We start from the raw sequence: 23519 nt of genomic DNA on the forward strand, positions 1-23519 counted from the left end.
ACTACCCTTCAAAATCTTTTCCATCTTCCTCCCAAAATGAAGCTACATTTTCACCATAGACTCTCCTGCAGGTTGAAAATCCCTACTGCAAAGGCAGGGCTCCACTGGTTCATGCTTTTGACTACTGCACTTGAATTACTGAATGTATCCACTATTTCTATATGCACTCACTGATGTCTGGAGTATACGGGTTTTTATATGGTCTGAAGGATCCATTGCAGACCTCAAAAGATTGGCAAAGTTCCTTCTTTTTCAAGGAACCTTGCAAAGACTTTTGTGAGAAGAATGCTGGAGGACTATCAGTACTTGATGATTTATCCTGGATCCTTCATACTTAGCATGGTGGCTTTCAGCCAGAGGATGCAGTGCTCTAAGCGATACTTTCAGTCAAATAGCTTAGCGCAGGATGCAGGCACCTCCCAAAACTCGGAAGATTTTGTCGGTAATAAGGCACATTCAGTGCAATATCAGGTAAGAATTAATGGCAACTGCAGTTTAAACGTAACTTTAGGGAGTCCCTCTCCTGAATCACAGCAGAACCACTTTCTCCTTCTATAAAATGGTTCAATGGGGCAAGTACAAAGGGTTGAAATCTTGTTCTCCTCAGACAGAAAACCCTCCCCAAAATTATTCTAACAGATATAATAGATTCTTAAGAACCAGCTTAAAAGAGCAAGAAATTAACAAATACATCACTGATTAAAGATTGCATTTTCCGATGTCACTGTGTGGTATTGGATTCAGTCCCACAAAATAAGGGGGCTGAATATCCATTTTATAGTCAGAACTCAAGCCTATACTGTGAGAGACAACATAAAATGTAACCCATGAGAACCAACAAGCACCTGACATAGCCAGAATTGTTCTGGGTGACAGGCTGACATGAGACTTTCCCAGTGTCAGTCGCTGGAGTTATAATCAGTTTTTTGGATTGAATGTACTCCCAAACTTTCACCAATAGGATGATACGTGCAGCCACCTCAAATTTCCGCCCATATTCATGTTTGGATATTCATTACATATAGACAAAACATTAGTGCTTGATCCTTTTTATTACAGAACACACTGGAAAAGATTATAAGCAGTGTTTTCCCATTCCACATAATAAGAAGTTAGAAAGGTTTTTTAAGAACTTGTTCTGATCTTTGCAAAATATACAGGAAATGACTGCAGAAAGGCATTTTGCCTAGGGTTTTGGGGTGGGTTTTTTTTTTAGTTCTTAAGAAATGTAATTTTCTTCATGTGTTATAAATCTAAACTTTCAGTTCCTGAACTACTTTAAATCACCAGAGCAGCACTTATTTAAACATAGTTAAGCCTATTAAAACATATGAGAATTGAATTGTCTCAATTCTTTTATGATTATGAAACATGAGATGAGAGGAACCATCACCAGCCGTATAATTTCACATTTTTATGGCACTTTCCTCTAGAGAAGTTTCCCACATTTATTTTTCAACATTAGCAAAATATCACAGCAGTGTTGTTCTTGCACAGCAATCACATAACCAAAGTCAAAATTTTGCTTATAACCAAAGTCAAATTGGATTAATAAAAAATAATTCTCATAGGAGCTGAACACTTGCTGAGGAATATAAGCAAAAGTTACAAAAAACTACACTGTATTGTTTTGGGGAACGGGCACTGAAAGCTTAGCTGATATCACAGACACTATGTGCAAAGGCTGTATGTACCGAGGACAATAATATAAAGCCAGCTGTGCACAGCCTAATAAGATCACAGAGGATTTATGAGCATCACAGAAAACAAAGGTTAGACTGATTTCAGAAAATAATTCCAAAAAAGATTCAGCGTATCCTTATGAGGTAAACCTGAAAGATGTGCGTATAAAACAGATTGATAACACAGGCAATTTGGACAGTATCAAAAAAAGTAAATTTAAGCTCCCCAAATAAAGAGGACCCCACTGATTTCCAAATCTCACCATCTCCAGTGGCAAACAAGACAGGAAGAACGTCTCCAGGTCCTGATTCCAGATCATTGCTGCTGCAGATCGAAGAATTCCTTTCTTTGGGTTACAGAGTCACATACCTATTCCTGCTTTGGACCCAACAGCACATGTTGAAATAGCAAAGGGTTTTATTGGAGGTGACATTTTGAAATAGAAAAATCAGGATTAATGCTGAGAGGAAATCTGAAGAACGAGAAGTCGTAGAAAGATTTCCAAAGAATGTGCCAGACCTGCCTTTGAGACTTTAAATTAAGCTGTGTGAAGTACTAGAAAATACAATGCATGAGATAATCTTGCCTTAGCAGGAGGGTAAGCTATCATCTTAAAATGTCTTCTGTCTCTGACATTATGATTTAGAACAAATTTGTTTTATTTCTGAGTGACCTTATGAGGAAGAATACTATTTATTCCCTTCATGGCCTTAAGGTTCTGAAGCAAAGAGGAATATTTAGACCTTGACTGAGAAAAATCATTTCCAAAACTAATTATATATTTTGAAGCTGAGGAATGGTCATTATCATATAGCTGCTGAACTGTGGCCTACCAGAGACAACAGGAAGTCAACCACAGTGACAAAAGTTAATTCTCTACACTGAGTTTGTGCTACAAGCCTTTCTTTTCTCATGCTGGTGTCACTCAGCATAATATTAGTTTTTCAGCTTAATCAGGGCAATTTAGTCACTATCTTTATTTAATACAGATTGATTCAGCTTCCTGATAAAAAGAAATCAAACAGAATAGTGGTTAGCATTTAGCAGCAGCTCAGAAAGAGGCAGTCTGCACGTACAAGAAGAATTTCACCTATTTTCTTTCTCTCAAGCTGCGATAATTTTAATTGGATGTTTTTCTCTGTTGACAGAACTGATGGAAGAATGTCAACTATGAGCATTTTCATTGTCTTTTAGACTAACCATGACTACTTTGTTGAAGTAGAAGAAAACTACCAATACAAAAATATCTTCTTTTCCCAGACCATACCACATCACTCCACTACATGCGCAGAAGCTCCCAATATCTCCTGCCCGGTTCCATGAGCCATATATTCGAAGCAGACCAGCTCCAGTCTGAGGAATTACAAGGACTGTTTTCCTTAACAAGAGGACTCACTTGATATGTGAACAGATCAGGACTCACTCTCTAGTGCTGCTTTCCAAAGTGGTATGAAGAGCAATGGGAACACCAGTTAAGAGGAGATTTGAAGTCAGGAGATTCGAAGCTGATTAGATGCCAGATGTGGAAAGCTTTTGTACAGTGAGACCACAAAAAGCTGAGATCTCCTAAGGAGTCTAAGATGAACTTAACATGCCAGCAATCTCCCCCAATGACTGAGGTTTTGGAGCATGACATCAGGACACTGAGACAAAAGAAATCCACATTGGTGAAGACTAGTACAAAGTTAATGTCAACAGGAGAGGGATGAGGAATTGAGGAAGCGGTAGGACTGGGGCAAAGGCTGCTCAGAGGGAAAAGAGCAGGAGAAGCGGGCAGAAGAGTCTGTGCCAGCTAGATCAAAGCGCCTGAATGAAAGCCAAGATCCCCATAACTAATCACGCCTTGCTTACAGCAAATATCTGCAAAACACTGGCAAAGTGCCCACTCTCTTTCTTGTGCAGATTCACATGGAGGATGACAACCTACTGCAGGCAGTTACTCCACTAGTTCCAGTGGCAGTGTTTGGGTGGTGGATATTCAACTCCGTTAAGCATCCTTGCAGTTTGCAGTAAGATGTCACATGGCAGAGTTTCTGGGGGTGAAAGGGGAGTTCAATTTACTGCTTCTCAGCATTTTGTTTCAAAGAGGCAGCAGCCCACGCGGCATTTCGTGCATACAAAGAGCATCTAATGAGAAGCTCTAAATTTAGGCTATGCTAGAATTCAGACTCCTGGCTTGGGGGTCAGGATCAAGACTTTAGAAGTCTTGAATCATCCTGATCAAAAATAAATGGCAGCTGGACTCCGAATATATCAAAGGTGACTGAAAATCAGACCATGACCTGTCACAATAGGCACTTCAAATTAGCAGACACTTTTAACAGTAATATTTCAGTGGAATACCTCTCAGCTGGAAAAAAAAAAAAGAAAAGATAATAGCATGCCCTCATCTTAAAAGTGTGTTTGTGAGAATAAATGAACTACCATTTGAAAGGCATGCAACAATTTTTTATTGATCAGCATCATAAAAGAATCTGGCAAGGAAATTAATTATTCTGTCTTCAGATAACAGGTTAACAGCTGGGACCACACTGAATAATAGCTATGTCTATACAGTCTCGTCTGTAAGCAACTGAACTCAAGCTCTGGCCATCACGTCCTTTCTCACCTGGCAGGTTAAGCCCATCCAGACAGCAGATGAGGTGACAGAACTAACAATCACTTCCAGTCCAGCCTCTTTCCACAGTAAATTGCTGGCAAGCCTTTTTTATGGCCTTTTTACAAGTACAGACTATCAAATACATGCAAACTCTTGTAAAATACCAAGCTCTTAAGGAAAATATCCCATTCTGCTGCTGCTACAGAACATGGGTTGAACTGGCATGAAATTGTACTGTTTACAAGCACATTCCTCCACTCTCTGGGCTGGTGTTTGGCTCAGGGGATTCTAGCATTTACAAACAGCTTAATTCTTTGATAAAAAACTGAATGAAAGCAGCTACATGATTTATTAGCCCTCCAGAAAGCAGAAGATATTCCCATTAAAAGCTTGAGCCTGCTACTTTTTAATATCCTCCCAAGCATAATGTGAAGTGTCAGGACCCTAGTCTCAAAAACTAGCAGAAAACTCAAGCACTGAATAAGTGGGGGTTTTTATGGTTTTAAGTTTGGGTGCAAAGACATTTAAAGCTCTTTTTTTGTGATTTGCTGCTCATTGATACTCATTTCTAGTACTGAGTAACTGTTCCTTAAGCTCATTATTAACAACCTTATGCACTGCACAGACCATGTGACCATGTAATTATGTAAAGTCAAAATACTGTTTTTCAGAGGCATCCTTAGTTCTGGAAGTTCCTGACTTACAAATTCTTTGCACTACAACCTGCTAGTTGTATGGATGTAGTCCAGAACTAGGTGGTGAAATTTAAGCACTGTCTGTGAATAGCTAAATAGAAAGGTGAACTAACCATGATATTCAGATAATATTCCCTGTAAGATACTGATAAATTTCATGCTTAAAGAAAATGGGAGTAATAAGTCCTGTCCCTTTCATTACCAGACTGTACATGCTCTGGTCTCTGCAACTTCCACCTTACACTGCTGCAGCAAATCTGTTTGGGCATATTGTCCTTACAAGTCACAAGAACAGCTGTTTGAAAAGATGTTTTGGATAGCAATGGTAGCTGCAAGCATGCTGTCTTCGTGTTCTTTCTGGTTTGCTTTCATGTTCACAGTAACAAGTTTGTCTTAGCTTATGAAGTCTTCCTTTGTTACAAAAAAAAGTCAATCAGTTGAAAGACCTGCCTTGTCCTCCACAACACTACCGCTCTCTCTTCCTGTAAACATCCTCAGCTGAAAGCAAGAGTGTTCTGTCTTCTGCAACAATGCTGACTGTCCACATATGTTCAGTACCCAGTTTAAATGTGTTATCGTCTCTTTTCCCCCAGCTTTTTACCTAGAGGAAAAGTATTAATATTCAGCCATCTGTAACTATACAGTTTTCCTAAGCATTTGGAGGTACAGCCTGCCTGAGTGACAACATGCAAAACAAATCTGTCATGTATGCAACTACTATTATGAGCTAAATAGATATCAAGTATTTAAGAAGGATTTAGTATTCTGGGTTTTAGAATCCTAAATATCAGTTAATCAGTTAAAGTGTCTTATGCATACCCACAACTTTCCACGTTGCAAAGCTCACTTATATTACCCCTAAAGCTGTTTGTCAGAGTTAATAATAAACCCCAAATTTCAGTATAATTTTCAAATCGAATTTTTGTTCTTTGACACAGTTTTTACCTGCTTTGTGAAAACAATGCTCTCTTGAGGAGGACTACCACAAAGAAAAGCATGCCATAACCTCCTCCCTCCTTCTGCCCAAGTGTTCAGAGCTCTATGTTCAGACAGAAGGGGTCATGGGAGTGCCAGGAGCAGTAAAATGAAAGAAAAGCTAATAAAAGTGGGAGGTGGGGAGTGGAATATACACTTACAGAATCATAGAATCATAGAATTGTTCAGGTTGGAAAAGACCTTTAAGATCATCGAGTCCAACCATTAACCCAGCACTGCCAAGTCCACCACTAAACCATGTTCCTAAGCACGCTTGACTTAATTATGTCCCATCAAATGTCCATCTAACCCCATAACCTGTCCTTAACAGAGGACAAAAATAAAGGCCTAGAGAAGATACAATGCAGACAGCATATGCTATATTTCCACTCAGCATTCACCTCATCTCCAACTATATACAGCCCAAGGAATTACAGAAACACAGAATCACAGAATGTTAGGGGTTGGAAGGGACCTCGAAAGATCATCTAGTCCAACCCCCCTGCCGGAGCAGGACGACCTAGAGTAGGTCACACAGGAATGTTTCCAGGCGGGTTTTGAATGTCTCCAGAGAAGGAGACTCCACAACCTCTCTGGGCAGCCAGTTCCAATGCTCTGTCACCCTCACAGTGAAAAAGTTTTTCGTTATATTAATGTGGAACCTCCTATGCTCCAGCTTGCACCCGTTGCTCCTTGTCCTGTCATTGGCCATCACCAAGAAAAGCCCGGCTCCATCCTCCTGACGCTCGACCCTTATAAAACATTAATGAGGTGACCCCTCAGTCTCCTCTTCTCCAAGCTAAAGAGATCCAGCTCCCTCAGCCTTTCATCATAAGGGAGATATTCCACCTCCTTAATCATCTTTGGGACTCTGCACTGGGCTTTTTCAAGCAGTTCCCTGTCCTTCCTGAACTGAGGGGCCCAGAACTGGACAGACTATTCCAGATGGGGTCTCACCAGGGCAGAGTAGAGGGGGAGGAGAACCTCTCTTGACCTACTGACCACACCCCTTCTAATACACCCCAGGACGCCATTGGCCTTCTTGGCCACGAGGGCACATTGCTGCTTCATGGTCATCCTGCTGTCCACCAGGACTCCCAGGTCCCTTTCCCTTATATGACTCTCTAACTCAGTCCCCAACCTATACTGGTACATGGGGTTGTTCTTTCCCAGATGCAAGGCTCTACACTTGCCCTCGTTGTATTTCATTAAATTTCTCCCCTCCCAGCTCTCTAGCCTGTCCAGGTCTCGCTGAATGGCAACACAGCCTTGTGGTGTGTCAGCCACTCCTCCCAGTTTTCTGTCATCAGCAAACTTGCTGACAGTGCACTCTGTTCCCTCATCCAGGTCATTGATGAATATATTGAATAGTACCGGTCCCAGTACCGACCCCTGAGGGACTCCACTGGATACAGCCCTCCAATTATGAACTTTGATGTGTTTTTTAAGTATTTAGTAATCTTCAGTTCATTTCTCTTCCACAAACGTATCCATTTTCCCTGGACACAACTAAACTTTTATCACCCAGAATTTCCCAGGGTAATGAGTTCCACAGATTACTCAGATATTGTACAAAGAATCACCATGTCATATAAAGAGCCATGTCTCATAAAGAGCCATGCCTCTTGCTAGTATCATCTGATGATGCCCATTTCTTAAAACAGGGGTAACCAATATCTGCAGTTTGTCTACTCTCTCCAGCCACTCATGACCTTATCCTGGTCTAACCTCATAAGGGACTCTGCTTTAAGCAGGAGTTTGGACTTCGAATCTCCTGAGGTCACTTTCAGACTGAATTATCCTGTGATCCTATGGTTTTACAGGTGCCTGTAGTTCCCCTCCACAGTTTTTCTTCTTCCATTCAGAAGAATCCCAGCCAACTGCTCCTTATACAGAAAGCATCCCATCTCTTTGGGGACTTCTTGCTCTTCTCCAGTCCTACAGTACTCTTTCTCAGACATAAAATCAGAGGAATCCACCCCATTCAAGATGGAAGTGATGGCACAGATTTTTGCAGTGGCTTCACCACGTTCCCTGTTCTCCATTCCTTTCCTTACAGATCCTAACATTTTATCTGCTTTTTTGACCAACATTATGTATTGAGATTATATTTTCCTAGAACTGTTTGTCAGAACATAACATCACAGTGTCAGTCTTGTGTGGTAAAAACTGTCTATGGAAAGTTAGGACTGGTTTTCTTCTGAACTCTCAAGAGTTCTTTCTATGGGAAAAGTAGCTGAAGCATGCCAATTGTAAGACCATGATGGTGAAAGAGGCGAAATTTTGTCAAGTTATGAAAGGGACTTATTCAAGGCACTCAGGTGTTGCAGCACACAATGCTATAATACTCCCTGCTTTCAGGATCCCAACTGCTGAGTAACATGAGCTCCTTCACAAATCCAAAATCAGTGCTTGGCTACAGAAATCAATGAATGGGGAGAAGTGAGCATCTAAAGACTGGGATTCACAAACACCCCCACACATTGAATACACTGGGGAGACCCAACACAAGGTGCTAGAGTCAGGGCATGGTTTTTGGTCTCTTATCTCAAAGAATGTTTTCCTTCTGCTCAGGTTTTACAGCTCTGACATTTGAGGTACTCCTAGGCACCTTATCACAGAATCACACAGAATCACAGAATGTTAGGGGTTGGAAGGGACCTCGAAAGATCATCCAGTCCAATCCCCCTGCTAGAGCAGGACCACCTAGAGTAGGTCACACAGGAATGCGTCCAGGCAATCCAGACAAGCCCTTCTTAGAAAATAAAGAGTATTATGTGTTGCATTTGCGTATGTTCTTATTCTTCACTACAGAAGGTGTAGGGGCTTTTAGCGGAAATCCTCCTTCTCACTGACAAGGAGCAACATAAATGCTGTGGCCACCATCATCCACAGGGAAGAGTATTGCTCCTTTTTTCCTAAAGAACAGGGCTAGTGTATGAGTTAGGACTGGACCATTAAGAGTCCCAGCCAAGCGCCCCAACCTCCACAGGAGGTTTTTGCTTCTTGGGTAGCAAAACCATTTGATCTAAAAATGCTGCAACTACACTGCACCAGTTGGTTGACACAGCATTGTTAGGATGGATATGCTGGAAAGTCACATAAGTTTCCAGATAATCAGTGTTCTTTAACATTAAAAGTTCCATGGCCAAAAGGCTCTTTTCCTGAAAATGACTACCTAGGAGTTTTTCCTAATGTATACAAGTCAGTTAGGGGTATGATTCTTTTCATACTCCCGTTTAAGATATATATGCAGACAAAATGTATAGCAGAACTTGTCTTCAGTAGAAAATGGTATATATTTATTTATTTCCCTTTCAAAAGCAATTTCCTAAAAAATATGCTGTTGTGAAGAGCCCAGAAACACCATAGCTTGTAATCATCGCTCTTTGGTACAGAGCATATTGAATATTCTGCTCACTATGGAAGCTAAGTAAATATAATGCAAATTTAGTAGATTTCATTCAGGAGGCAAAGGGATTTGGTTAACATCAAATTCAGTGGTCACTAATCCCACTTTCCCTGTCCCATTCCACCCAAGTAACACAAATATTTAAATTCCCCAAATGGTAAAGTTCAACATCTTGAGCCCTGTTAAATCTTATAAGCCAAAGTAAATTCCATTTCTCTGATTAAACAGAGAGTATTTACAAAGATCATAAATAAACAGTATGTGAGTTGTTCTTCTTCATACCACCTGACTAAGCACTTTTTATTCTGACATCATTCAGAATGATGTTTCCGCTACACATTTTTGTCCAAAATCAAAGGCAGTCCTTGGTGAGGGATTCCCATGTGGGAATGTAATATTTCAGGCATGAAATCTTGCAAGAAGGTGCAAATAAATCTGTGTCTTGCACAGGATCTCTCTGTACCACCTTTCCACCATGCCTTCCTCATATTTCCTTCCTGATTGCCATTGTTTTTGAAGTGAGGTTCTTCCTCCAAGATGCTCAGTACAGTTGTCTTTAGTCCTTTCCATTGATTCTAATATACCCTTACATAGAAAAATATCTAACTAAAAGAAAAAAAAATATATATAAACAACCCCCCAAGTAGTATAACTATTGGGAAAATATCACTAGAGACTTAGTCAGTTTTGCTAGTCTAAGAATTTTAGCCTTCATTCCTTCAGTGGTTCTCCACAGAAAATCAAATACTGTATTATGAGAGCACATCTAATAGATTTCTTCAAAAGACTTGTAGTAAAAGGCCTTGTAAAAGTTGCTGCCTACAGATAACAATACTTGTCACAGATTAGGACAGGTTCCTTGAGCATTAGGAGAGTTTTATCTCACATTTGCCTTTCAGTGCCTTCTCATTCCCTCTTTGGAGCGTTTCATGCCAAGTTTTACATCTCTGGAGTCAACCGGACTGAAGACAGTGGGCACAAAATGATGCCCTGGGTGCTAGCCACCATCAGACTCAGGATATTGAAACATATAAAGCTGGGGGCACGGGTAAATTAAGCCAATGGATGTCACCTCAACTCAGTAATGAACCAACCAATGGCAGGAGAAAGAAGAACTCAGAGCCCACCTGAAGTTTGGCAAGTCATCCATCATATTTTCAGATGCAATTATCCACTGCAGCTCTCCTCAAAATAACCATCTCTAATGTCCAGGAAGATCCACCATCATTTAAAAACAAAGATTTTGGTTTTAAATACTAAGGTATTTATTCATGTTCTAAACAAGGAAACAATGCCTAACTTTGAAAAACAGCACAAAAACATAAAACAACTTTGAAAGCAATGAAAGGAAATGCAGCACTAGTACAGTTCTCGCTGCTGCCTTCTGATATAGTTCTCAAGACCATGGAATCACACTGCTGTATAAGGAAACACAACAAAATTAAAATTGAGATCTTTGTCTCATGACTGTCACTACCCTGCGCAACCGCAGGCTGAATACTGGTTAAGCCATTTCAAGATTTAGATCAAAACTCCATACTATTGCTACACAAGTTTCTTCAAAAATAGCAATATCAAAGTGAAGAAAGTTCAAAGATAAGGCTGCTATTTTGTTTTATGAGTAATAAAAATGTATAAATGGTAAAAACATCACAGAAAAGGAATATACACCCTTGTAAAACCAACGCACACTGCCATAGGAGTGAATTACTGGTATTTTTAACATAGCAACTCAAGCTTGCACAGCAAACAACTACTTTACAGATTCTAGTTTTTCATTTTAACAAGCATTAAAGATCATAGGAGACAGCCAAGAGTTATGTAGCATCCTTTCCACCAATATGCCTGTGCCATGTAAAGTGCATTTACAATGAGCAGAAAGAAATTTAAATCACTGTATACTCAGTCCCAGAACCTGCTGCTCAAATTAAACCTGACTCAGCAAAAGAGCTGAGCACATGCAGAACTTTGAGTAAATAGTCCCAGCTAACTGTCTAATCACAGTGCCCCACACTTTTCAGAACAAATGATGCAGAGCCTTTCTCCAGCAGAATCAACAAAAACAAACAAACAAAAAAACCCCAAAAACCTAGCGTGGCAGGAGCAACCCTTATTTCATTAGCCCTGTGCAAAATGACAACATAAACTGATTACCTCTAACTTGCTGTTGCAGAAGCTACAGTCTGAATTTACAGGAAGTCAGCCACTTTGGAATAAAGACAGAAAAGAGACCTCTTATTTATGGCAAAGTAGGACCCTACACAGCAGGAGTTAGTGCAGATAGCTGACTGAGCTCACGCGCTAGCTTGTGCCACTGTAGCTTGCACATTCACCCATACCTTAAGGTGTTAATAGCTTTGTTATTCAGAAGTTCTTGGGTTTTTTTTTTGTTTGGCTTTTTTAGCACATAGACTTGTAATGAACTGCAAAACAAAGAAGAATTAGGAAAAGAAAGAAAGGAAGAATACTACCTGAAGGCCCTCTATGGCTAATCTAAGCATGCTTGGTGTGAGCTTGGAGGCCTGCTTGAAGGTGAAGTTGCTCCAGTCTATAATCAAAACAAATCCATTCACTTGAAGCTCAGGGTCTTCTATCATGGCTTCTAAAGAAAGTAGTATGGCACGCAAAATATCCACCAGTGTGTACCTGTGAACATTAAGGGGAGATTCAATTAGAAAAAGAGCAATGACCACAGATGTGGAGAAGTTCTGAGCATTCTTACATTGTACTGCTTGTCAAACGTTTAAATCAAAGGAGTACGAACATATCCTCAGAAGTCACGGGTATGTAAAGCTAGAAAACTCTCAAAAGCTCAGTTAGTTGAACTCACCCTCTGGAGCAGGATTATGTACATCTAGACCATCAGCCAGCCAGAATAAACTACAAGAACATAAAACACCAAAAGCAATTTTGAATTTACCTGTAGTCTCCTAATCTGCTTTAATATCTATGCACTTCATTAAATGTCTTACAAATGTATCTACGCAAATTGTATTTTTCTAAAATCATAATGACACCAAAACCTGAGTCTAACACCTGAAGCCTAGACCTAAAGTTTCCTCCTATATTTTCCCAAGGGATTGAAATAACAGTTTCTACAAAATTATCAGCTAAAAAAGGGGATTTCCACATGCTCTCCTTGTCCCTCTCTCTGGGCAACATTTCCTCTTAAATCTACAAAATGTACTAAAGGCTGATTACTCAAGGATCTTGAAAGCAAAAAGTAACACACACTATGGCTTTGAGGTGCTTCTGGTCAAGAGAAATAGCAACCTTCTAAGAATTACTTAACTGCCTTCTGAGTACTGAGAACTTTGTATACTCAAATTATGTGGCTTCAGCAGCAAGTCTGGAACGTGGTATTCATTAGTCCTAAAATTTTCTATATTAAATTTGGGGTTACAAAGATGCCACCTACAATAGGTAATTATGTGTTTTACATATATGCACGTAATCTTTTCTTGGATCCATGATCTTGTAAAAGAAGACATAATTCCATATTGCCAAGCCCTGTTGAGTCTAATCTTTCTTTTTTGAAGCTAAAGCACCTAATACAGCAGCTGAATAGCTTAAATATATACAGCAATGTCATCTTTAGACTGCCATATAATAGCGTTTTTAATCAACTTGCAGTTTAGCTTATTGGGTTTTTTTAAAAAAAGGTGAAACACCTGAATTATCTGGGGGTTTTTAAGAGATATGAAAGTAGTAGTTTACGGTTTGATTTTTTCCAGGCTAACTATGTTTTATATCGAAAAATTATTTTTTTAAAGTAAGATAAATAGTTACTGAAACAGATGTAAATTTGCCAGTCCTCACCACAGTATCCGATGCAGCATTAGAAAGCTAAACCAGAAAAATATCAGATAAGCAAATATTCCAGGAACAAAAGGAAGAGTTGAATCTTCAGTGTTTGTACAGATATTTTTAAATAAGGCCTTTTAAAGTCTCCCATGACGGCACCAAACATAGAATTTCTCAAAATTATGAGTCCCCAGAGAAATCTTCATCATATTGAATATGTAGCAAAGAGCACATGTGCCTATTTCAAAATTACATTAAATTATACTGAATTCTACTGGCTTTAATACAAGTACACTGTTTCATTGTGTACATATCTATTTTTTAAATATCTGCAAAAGGAAATAACACAAATTAAATTAATCTGGTCTAGCTGACTCTTCACATCTTTCCATCTTTTTCTTTAGCCAACTAAAACTCAGTGAACTTCCCAGCTACGCATTCCTAAGAAACAGAACAGAAAAGGACTCTCTTAATGTCAGCCTAACTCAAGTGACCAAGAGAAAGTGTGTTTTCCCCAGAAAATGTTAGGGGAAGCATAGCTTTACATGATTTTTCTCTTCCTTTTTTGAGACCCTTATTTTGTTTAGAATTTGGTTTGATTGACTGGGATAAAAGTTTTCATATTCACTCCTCTCTTTTTCACCTTTCTGAGATTTAACTTTTTTCTAAGGCTTTACTTTTCTGAGATCTAAGCTCTACAGTCAGATTGGCGTGCACCTTCTTTTTTGTTCATGGTTTTTTCAACTGGGAGAGGAAACAGCACAAGAAAAGTCTTCTCTGTAATTTCCCCACGAACATCCTCAAAATGATAAAATTTTCTACCTCCTTTTGGCAGAAAAAAAAAAAAAAAAAAAAAAAAAAAGACCGTTTCTGTACATGGCATTTTTCCCATGGGGGAAAAAGGACATGCCTTAAAGCCTGTTTTGAAGGAAAATGTTCAAAACCTAGATACTTAAAATTGTTGGTGCAATTTGATCCTCAAAGCACGGTTAGATCAGGACCCCATTTTTGCAGTAGACACAGTGAAGCAAACCTGGAGCACTCTGCCTGCCCTGAGCAAACTGCCCAAGAGCACAGAGCCTGGTGTGGCAGAGCCAGTGCCTTGGGCACGGCATGGCTGATTCTCTCCCTCTACCCAGGCAGAGCAGCTCCCCCAAGCCCAACTGCTGGATGCGTTGGGAAAATGCCACCATCACTGCTGAGGCCTCTGAATAAGCAAACAACCAAATACCCCTAGCACCACAGTGCGAAGAGTAACCTGAGAAGAAATTAAATCATTCATCAGCTCTTTCCCAAAACGAGTTTGTGCACGTATAAGGAGACATGTAGGGAATGTTTGGCAGCATGAAGACTATGGATGGTTTTACCGGCACTAAAAATGTCTTAGTTTGCCTGGACCTGCAGTCTGCAGACTAGTCTGCCTATACAATACAACACTGGCGCATGGACAGTGGAGGGCACCTAATCTACATGGGAACTAAAAATCCCCTGTAAGACATGTACTTTGTACAACTGCCGCTATCGGGATTAAAACACACGCTTAGCCTAAGGGAAAGAGGCTTAGAGAGTTATGTTCAGGGGCTGGGCTCAGAGTGTGACCAACTGCCTTCAAACCCCTGTTTACCTCCACAAGGTGGTGGAGGTCTCAGAAATACTTTTTTTTTTTTTTTACACTTTGTGAAACTATATGGAGATACACCCTGTAAGAGGCCTTCCCAGGGGAAATGCAGCAGTGGGAAGGAAATTACCTCAGGTGGGACAGTGGGAGAACAGTTAATGCCTCAGTCTGAGGAAGATCATCTATCAGAGCTCATACAAGAAACAGACATTAGAAATACTCAAATCCTAGAATAAGCCTCAACACCACTTCATATTTATGCTGCCCCATTCAGATGATCTCAATTTCCAGAAGAAGAGCTCCACAAAGCAGAAGGTTGCAGCAAGCACTTATATTCAGTCTAAGAAGCTTGGTCCCAAGTTCCTGAGGTAGATCTCTAATGTCCTCTCTAGGGAGTTCAAGACGACACATGCCTTGGATTAACGGCTCCCTAGTGGCACAAGGCTGCTAGAAATCTAGTGCATTAGACCTAAAGATTCTTTGTTCATGAGGCCAGTCAGGTCTCTAAGACTGGCCATTAAATGCTTTTATATATACACCTAAGTGATAAATATATAGATGTATACATGTAAACACAAATATACCTAATTATGTCCTGAATTCATTCAAGTCAATGGGAAAACTGTCATGCATCAATTAGACCAGGATTTCAACCACCACAGAGAGTAACCAATGGTCACAGGACTGGGCCTCCACAAATCTACGGCATATTCACCACCATCATAACTGCAGGTTTGTTTAGTGTAAGAAATAAAGTCCACAACAACAATAACGATATTGTGTGTTTACTCACTGAAAAAGACAAAAGGTTGTCCTCTCAGTGAGAACAAGTCCCAAAGAACACAGGTCTAGCTAAAAGCAAGGAAAAACACTTTCTGCCAGATGAAGGTATCCGAAGTACTCTTTTAAGTCTAAAAAGCCCCATCAGGAGTATACAGGGACATGTCACTAACAACCAAGCTTCCCACCTCAAATACCCCTCAGGGCAAGCAGTTGAAGATAGGAGCTATCCTTCATTCTGTAATGGACCTTTTCTCTTGGTTTAGATACCTTACTCAAGTACAGTATAGAAAACCAGACAGGAAAGACAAATGCATTAGTGGATATTTAAAGCAGCTTTTATTCTGGACACAAGCTGAGGCAAGCCAGAAATGTAAACCCAATGCAATAGATGAAATCTAGGGTGGTGCAAATGGCAAGCTGAGTATTGAAAGTATCAGCTGAACAGCCCAAGCAAATGAAAAATGGTTACAGAAACTATACTGAATTTTTCACATGGCACAGAGTTATTTGCATAAAGACTTAACTTTAATCCACTCCAGCCCCATGTTGTCCAACATTTCACCTCACTGCTACTACTGTTCATACTGTTCAAGTCAGCACCAGGATGCACAAGCTCTGCCATAAAATACCCTCCATCCTTGGCTGGACTTTAGGGAAATTAAAATCCTACATAAAAAGAAAGTGGGAAAAATTACCCTGGACTGGGTTGCTGAAAATTTTATTCCACACTGAAATTACTTTCCATATAGATACAGAAATAGAACCAATCAAAATTGAGAAGAATGCGATAAGATAGTGAGTGTTAAATAAATTTTGTTCAAGATGGTTTTGACTGCCTTTCTACTTCAAGGGCGGGGGGGGGGGGGGGGGGGGAGAAAAAGAAAAAAGAAAAAAAATCAACATATTAGCCTTTAATTTTGAGACACCATGTGTCCAGTCTGAGGGGAAGATGTTATTGTTTTATTTTCACCCATCTGTATTAAGTAACAGCATGTATTTAGGGGACAGTAAGCCCCTCATTTTTCCCTGGCCCCAGTTTTACAATGACTGCTCCAGTGCTGTCAGGTATGTAAGGTCTGCTGGGCCTGATTTGCTGCAATGCATGTTCTGTAGCAGCCTGGAGTTAGGCTGTGCAGGAATAAACCTTTATTTACTTATGGCTAAATTCAGTTGCATTCACTTGCTTAAACAGACTCTTGTAGGACACACTGTAGCTAGCAAGGTATTACTAATTGCTAGGATAATCGAGAACTCACAGTTAATTTAAATGTATTTAATGCCCTCTATTTATAGAACCATGCTTAATTCAGTGGGGAGCTTAGACAACTTTTTTAGCCCAGTTGTTAATGTGAATAACTAATGCTGGAAATATGTTATCACATATATAATGCACTCTTAGTGTTCCTTTTCTATGTTAGTCCCAGCTTGACTTCAAATGAGGTGGGCACTGGTGTGCAGACACACTCTGCCACCTCTTGAAATTTTTCATTCAGGTTGACTTTAAAGCAATGAGCCTGGGAAGTCTTGACAAGTTAATAGCCACACTGACAGCGATTCTTTCAAATGTTTTGGGATGGCTACCATTTCTACCATGACAACGACAGAGCTTTCTAGGATAATGCCTCACTGAGGTCTTCATTTGTCAAGAAGAGAACAGCTCAAACAATTATCTGAGCATCCCACTCTCTTGTAAGTTAACAGTGGCAGCAATTTCCCCTTTATAGAAAAGAAAAGTTCTTTGAGAATTTTTTATGGGACATGAACAGATTCAAAGTATTTCCAAGGATTTCTGGGAAAAACAGTCTGGCAGACACTGCTATCAACTCAGTACTACTTCATCATGATCTTTTACCTCTACCTCTCGATTATGTGGTCTACGCATCTTCTTCACTCCCAGAGGCCACTGTGATTTCCACCAGGTCGACAGAAAGAGAAGAGACAGGGAAAATGCAGGGCACAGATGTCTCATGTCAAATCCAGCTGTGTCAGCTGTTTTCAACATTTTATGTTCTTGATGATGGGTGGCATCCACCGTATCATCTGTTTAACCAGATTCTGGTTCCAGTCAATTCGCTTTTGCACAGAATAACAGATAATCTGATTTGGCAGAGCTGCCTTGCTATCTCTATTGCTATTTGTCATCTCCCCCTTGACATCAAGAACTTTCAAGTTATTTTGAGAATTAAAACTCAGTGGCAAGAATCTGCCTCTCAAAATGCAAACTGTTAACTAGAAGAGATAAACAATAAGTCTTCTTTGCTTGAATTTATGCCGTGTGTCTCATGAAGGTCCCAAACATGCAAGGAACACACAATTTGTATTTTAAGATCATCCCCATTTGGACAATTAAATGTTTCTGTCAAATGAGCTCCTATGCTACTGTGGTTTAAAAGAGAAAGCTGGTCAAGTCTCTGAGCCATCATTCCGTTTCTAACCTACTGTTCTGGCTTAATGCTTTTAGAATTTCAGTGAAACAAGAACCCTCAAGATACACAAAGGAGTACCTAGAAACGATGCCTCAGATCTCCTTGGTTTGTCAGTCTGGGTACAGATTTGAATGCTGAAAAGATGGAGGATCGAAACTTCTTTTACAGCTACTCTGCTTAAATAGTGGCCGCATGCCCTCGGAGCCCTTATTCTAAAAACGAAAAGCATCATCAGTGCTACAAAAATGCATAGAAAAATAGAAACTGCTTCAAATATTTTACCAGGTTAGCTTTTAGATTCAGATTTAGTATCATTCATTACTTCTTATGTTAGCCCAGTATCGAACAGTCACAGCCACGGGTAAAGATTCAGCTAATCTAAATTTTACATTAGCATTGATCAAAAAAATCCCTAGCCAAAACACTCACAGTCTAAATACAAGGGATAACAGGCAGATACGGATACCTGGGGAAAAGCTAGGAAACAGAAAGATGGCATCAGTCTGCAGAGAAACTGTAGAAAAAATTACAGCGCTTGCACTAGTTAATAATTATTTGAAAGATATTACTTCCAAACAAAAATTGACTCTATTAATCAGGTGTTTTGTTACTGTTAATATGTTATTATAGTTAGTATTGCTATTATTTTGCCACACTGCCTTCATCAGAGCTTGAAGAATACTCTGCCAACTTGCCTGTGGTTAATAGCAAGCTGAGGAGCAGACCAGCCTCCTAATAGCTACAGAATTTAAATTTTCATTTAATGAGTGGAAAAGAAAAGTTTCTAGCACTTCTGCCCATGAAAGCACGGTTTTGAAAGCAAACGAGTGGACTCTTGTCTTTGCCCTGCTGTAAATCATCTGATGCAACAGCAGAGCTGACAGTAATGAGTGCAGTGGGTTTCCATATTCACTGAGGATGGTGTGAGCTGACTGGGTCACTGTGACACAGACAGGAACTAGATATACTGCACTCTTCTATTGCACTTTTCTGTTGCACTTTCTAAGAAGAAATACTTGGAAAGATTTCAAACAAATAGCACCAGAATGGACTAATTTTCCTAAGATGTACAGGTGCCACGAAGCATACAGAAGAACATGCAAGACAACAGAACCCTTGCTGCTGAGAGTTGGAGGTAATCGTACCATTAACTGAAAAAAAGCTTCACCAGCTGGACACATTAAGAAAAAGGGAGTCTTCAAATGGACGTACACACCTACAAGCCAAATGTAGTTACGAATCAACAATCTGGAAGCTAATAGGGAAGGCTGATCCCTCCCCGACTACTGTCCAGTCTCCTGGCAGGAATGCCACCCGTCTTCACTTTCCGCATAGTAGAGACAGGATGGAGAGTTAGACAGGGTCTCATTGAAAAGCCCATTGCTGGGCTACTCAATGCCTTATCCTCCACCTTTCCTTTTTTTGTTTGTTTGTTTTAAATACATGTCTGATTCAGTTGTTCAGATGGTGGGACATCTGGTACAGTTTTCAGGCCCTGCTTTAATTTAATGATTTAGTATCTAGTACACAGGCTTGTTTTACCATAGGAATTTTCTGTCTCCCACGCTTTTCTTTCTAATTGGAACTATGTAAATCATAGGCTGCTGGTACTATATAAATGATCTATAGTATGTCTGCTATTCATTTAAATAACAAATTGGAACTTTTAATTTCTAATTGTTACATGCTGGCCATAATAAGTTGTACACACATGATACATTTGCAGGTTTGCTGTGCTCTGTTAACTTAGTTTATGAAGCACATGAAGAGGTCCTAACAAGACAGACTGCAAAAAGTAATCCTCCCAGTGTTGCTGCAGGAGGAGCACTGGTTCATGTACTGCAAGATCTCGAGTCAGTTAAGGCATAAGCTTGAGACATATTGCATAGCAGCTCTAGTATTCTTTCTGTACACAGTGCTCCCCAGGTTCAGTTGCTGAACATCAGATAATGGAAGACACTAAATTAATTAGAAAAGAGAGTGACCTAGCTCCATTCCCAGATCTTTCACCGACTTGTCATGTGCCTTGGAGCAAGCCACTCCCCGCAGCTGGGCTTCAGCTCTCTCCCCTTTGTCTGAGTGGTCTGTCTGAAAACAAATCCCTCGCTCTGGAGGAGAGGCGTACTGTGGGCAGGCAGTGCTGAAGAGCAATAGGGACCCAACTGCAAACATGGCCATTAGATACCCTTGCGTACTCCAGTCACTTCCCTATTATATCATAAATAACAATTTAACCAATAGGACCATGAAGAAGATCGTAATAAATTTACTGATGTGTCAGCTGATCTCATGTCATTAAATATCAGCACATCCAAAATTAAGAAGAAAATAAATCTATTCTTTTCACATGGCAATTGTTTTTTTACATGCTATACTTTATCTCTGAATTCAAATTCTTGGTGTTCTTTCGACTAGGAACTAATGATCTGAAAAGTGTCACATAAAGCTTTGGAGTTTTTTTCGTTAATGAGAAATAACAGTATCAAGTAGGCCACACTACTTTTAAGAAGGGAACTTCTTCATGGTAGACATATGACTCAATAAAAGGCCTAAACATCCATTTCTTTGCTAATTCTTCATTCAGGGATTTTCAAGAGTTTGTGGAGCTGTTCTTAAAATAAAAAGTTGACCTGGTCCTTACATGGGAAATGAAGCCCACTCACAGAGTCCTCAGCCTTATCACCACTGCTTCCTCACTCAGCTTCTCTGGCTCCACCTGCCAGAAAACCAAAGCAGGAAAAGGACGCTGGCCCCAGCTCTGCATACGTTCATCCACACTTTCTAGTTGTTAGCCCTGTCATGGGCAGATTTGATTTGTGCCAGACAGCTTTCTCCCCGTCTCTGGGCATGATTCATGGGTTAGCAAAGGCCGGGAAATTCTCCCTGGAGGAAAGCCACAGTGGGTCAGCAGCTGTGCGGGCAGAGACCCATCCCTAGCTGTAACACCGACTGCTGCAGGGAGCTGTGGGATCACTCCCTGCAATGGCTATCAACACAGCCTGCAAGAGGACAGCTATACAAACACTTAAACGGCAGGCTTCAGTAGGACAGTCCCACAGATTTTGTCCTTTCTATCCACACTACTAGCTGTTCCTGCCCTCCTCATGTTTCAAAATAGCTGAGCTTGGGATATCTCCACTGAGCACTCAGCATTGCCTGTGCCCAGCCTGCACTGACTGTACAAAAGACAGTTTGGGTTCATGTGAAGGTAACTAGCAAAATTTTAAGTTTTCTCACTAAGAAGTGCTTCAGATCCTAAACCTGTTCTGAGGTTGGGAGCCTAAGGAAACGATGAAGTGCTCACAGGAGTGGGCTTCAGAATTCACTCTTAATGGATTCATTCATTTACACGTACTGAAAATCAAGCCATTTTTGTGGATGGAATTTTAGACTGCAGGAGAAACTGGGCATGACACCCAATGAGGTATTTAGAATAACTAAATAATGTCACATAGTATCAAGCCAATTGCTAAAAGAAAGGGCCAAGATGGGAGACAGCTCTTGGGTCAGCCTGCAAAGTCATCTTCAGCCTAGAGCAGCCCCAAAAGGAATCAGAAACTGTTCTAGGGGCTGCACTAGCCTCCTGCAATTTGCTACCAAAGCTTTGTGTGGATATTATTGTGCAGATAATTCACACTTAGAGCAGCATGAGTGGGGAAAAGCAGTGGTTACTGTAACTTCCATCCTGGCATTTCCAGGCAGCTCACAAAGAGCTTTCTTTAGCTGAGGGAAAGGATTCGTAGCCTCAGCTTCCTACAGAGGCAAACTTTTCAGCTTAAAAGCCATGATGGATACTTCTGTTTGGCACATAGCATCTCCCACTTTCCCCTACGGCACCTGAGCCACTCTGCGCATCCTGAAGCAGACAAACCAGCACCGAGATAGCAACCTGCCTTTGTCAGTGGGGTAAGCACATCATCTACCCTGCCAGCCCACTTCAGCTAAGGAGAGGCAGAAGGGTGTAAACCTCACAGCAGGCAGCTGAGAAGAGCACCCGAGTAGTTCCTACTTCCCTCTCAAAATTCAGAGCCTAAAGGATGAGAAGGTTTAAAAGGCCCTAAGCCACAAAACACGTTTCTTCTTTCTCTTCTCCCTCTGCCTTCCAGGCTGCTGCCCAGCCCCCTGTGGGCAGAGCCGGGTGTGTCCCTGCTGCCCACCCGCCCTCTCTCTGCTCTGGCACAGCTTTTCCCACGCATTGCCCGGGGAAAGAAGGGGTTAAGGCGGGCGGGTGGCTCCGCATTTACCTGCTCTGGTCCCAGTTGGCAGCAAAAAGGACGAGGATCTTCCTGCCGTAGTGGTCCAGGTTGGCCAGCCCGCCGGGGAAGCCATCCTTCAGCGCCTGCTTGATGCCCGGGTCTGTGGCCTTGAAGCTCTTGAACATGTCCAGGTTCTGCTGGCGATATTCAAAGTACTGGGCCAGGAGGCGAAACGCCTCGAAGTGCTGAAACTTCCTGGCCCGCAGGAACCGCAGGATGAAGGCATCGTCGGTGCGGAGGAAGCCGATGTCCGGCCGGGTGATCACCATGTCCCGCACCTCCTGGATGTCCTGGTGCAAGGTGTCGGGGTTCTCGTTGAGCTCCAGCCGGGCTTTCTCCAGAGTCTCCGGGGAGAGACCTGCCTGCAAATGAGTCATGGCGCTGCCCTCCTCCTCCTCCCCGCCTCTGCTGCCTGCGCTCCTCAGCCTCCCGGCCGCTTGCCCCCCGGAGGCGGGCTGCCCCGGCACGGCCGGCCGCCGCTCCCCCGCCCCGCCGGGCCTCGCCCCGCCGCTCCCCGGCCCCGCCGCCGCTGCCAGTCCGGCCGCCGAGAAGCGAGCGGCTCCCGGGCAGCCGGGTCCCGGGGGGGGCTGGCACCGAGACTGCCCCCGGGCTGCTGGCGGAGGCGCGTTATCTCTCTGACATAGCGCCCGCCCCGCCGCGGGGTCCGACGCGCCGCATCATCCCCGCAGCCGGTCCGCGGAGGCGCCGAAACCCGCCGGGGACGAGGCTGCGGGCTGCCAGCTGCCGTTCGCCCCCGCCGGTGCCGGTGTCGGTGCCGGTGCGGATCTCAGGCCGGGCTGCAGAGGCAGCGAGGGGCCCGGCCCCTAGGCAGGGCAAGCGGCGCCCAGGGGCGCTCCCCCGGCCCGGGGCTGGCAAGGGGGGTGCCCTCCCCGGAGCAGCACCATTTACGTAAGACCAGCGCTCGCCCCGCTTCGGCAGCGCCTCCCGAGATTTGAGGGAAGGGTATTAAAAAAAAAAAACAAAAAACCAAAAAAAAACCACAACACCACCAAACTGAAAAAGAAAAAACCAGCGAGGAGGAGGGAAGCCGATCCGCGGGTACTTCGCCGGTACCGAAGAGCCGCCCGCTCGCCGGAAAGACAAACGGAGCCTCGGCCTTGAGGATGCTCGTCCCCCTCCGGCGCCCTCCTCCGCTCCCCGCCCCGGCTCCCAGATGGCACCAGCCGGCGCGGGGCTGCCTGCTGCGCGGCCCCGCCTTGCACACGCGCGCACCCGCCCAGGCGCGCACCCGCGGGCACCCGCCCAGG

At 42.2% G+C, this 23519-nt stretch overlaps 1 protein-coding gene across 1 annotated transcript in view; it reads right to left on the reverse strand.

Moving 5' to 3' along the window:
* CLVS2 (clavesin 2) overlaps window positions 1-22628 on the reverse strand; it is a 53220-nt gene extending 30592 nt beyond the window's left edge. Inside the window, exons 1-2 of the mRNA XM_086461254.1 lie at window positions 22240-22628; window positions 11836-12010 (exon numbers count right to left, since the gene is read on the reverse strand). Coding sequence (XP_086317380.1) covers window positions 11836-12010; window positions 22240-22628 — 564 coding nt within the window. The remainder of the gene's footprint in view (window positions 1-11835; window positions 12011-22239) is intronic.
* Window positions 22629-23519: the final 891 nt, after the last annotated feature.

Source organism: Leptosomus discolor, chromosome 2 (assembly GCF_034619465.1).
Source record: "Leptosomus discolor isolate bLepDis1 chromosome 2, bLepDis1.hap2, whole genome shotgun sequence".
NCBI lineage: Eukaryota > Metazoa > Chordata > Aves > Leptosomiformes > Leptosomidae > Leptosomus > Leptosomus discolor.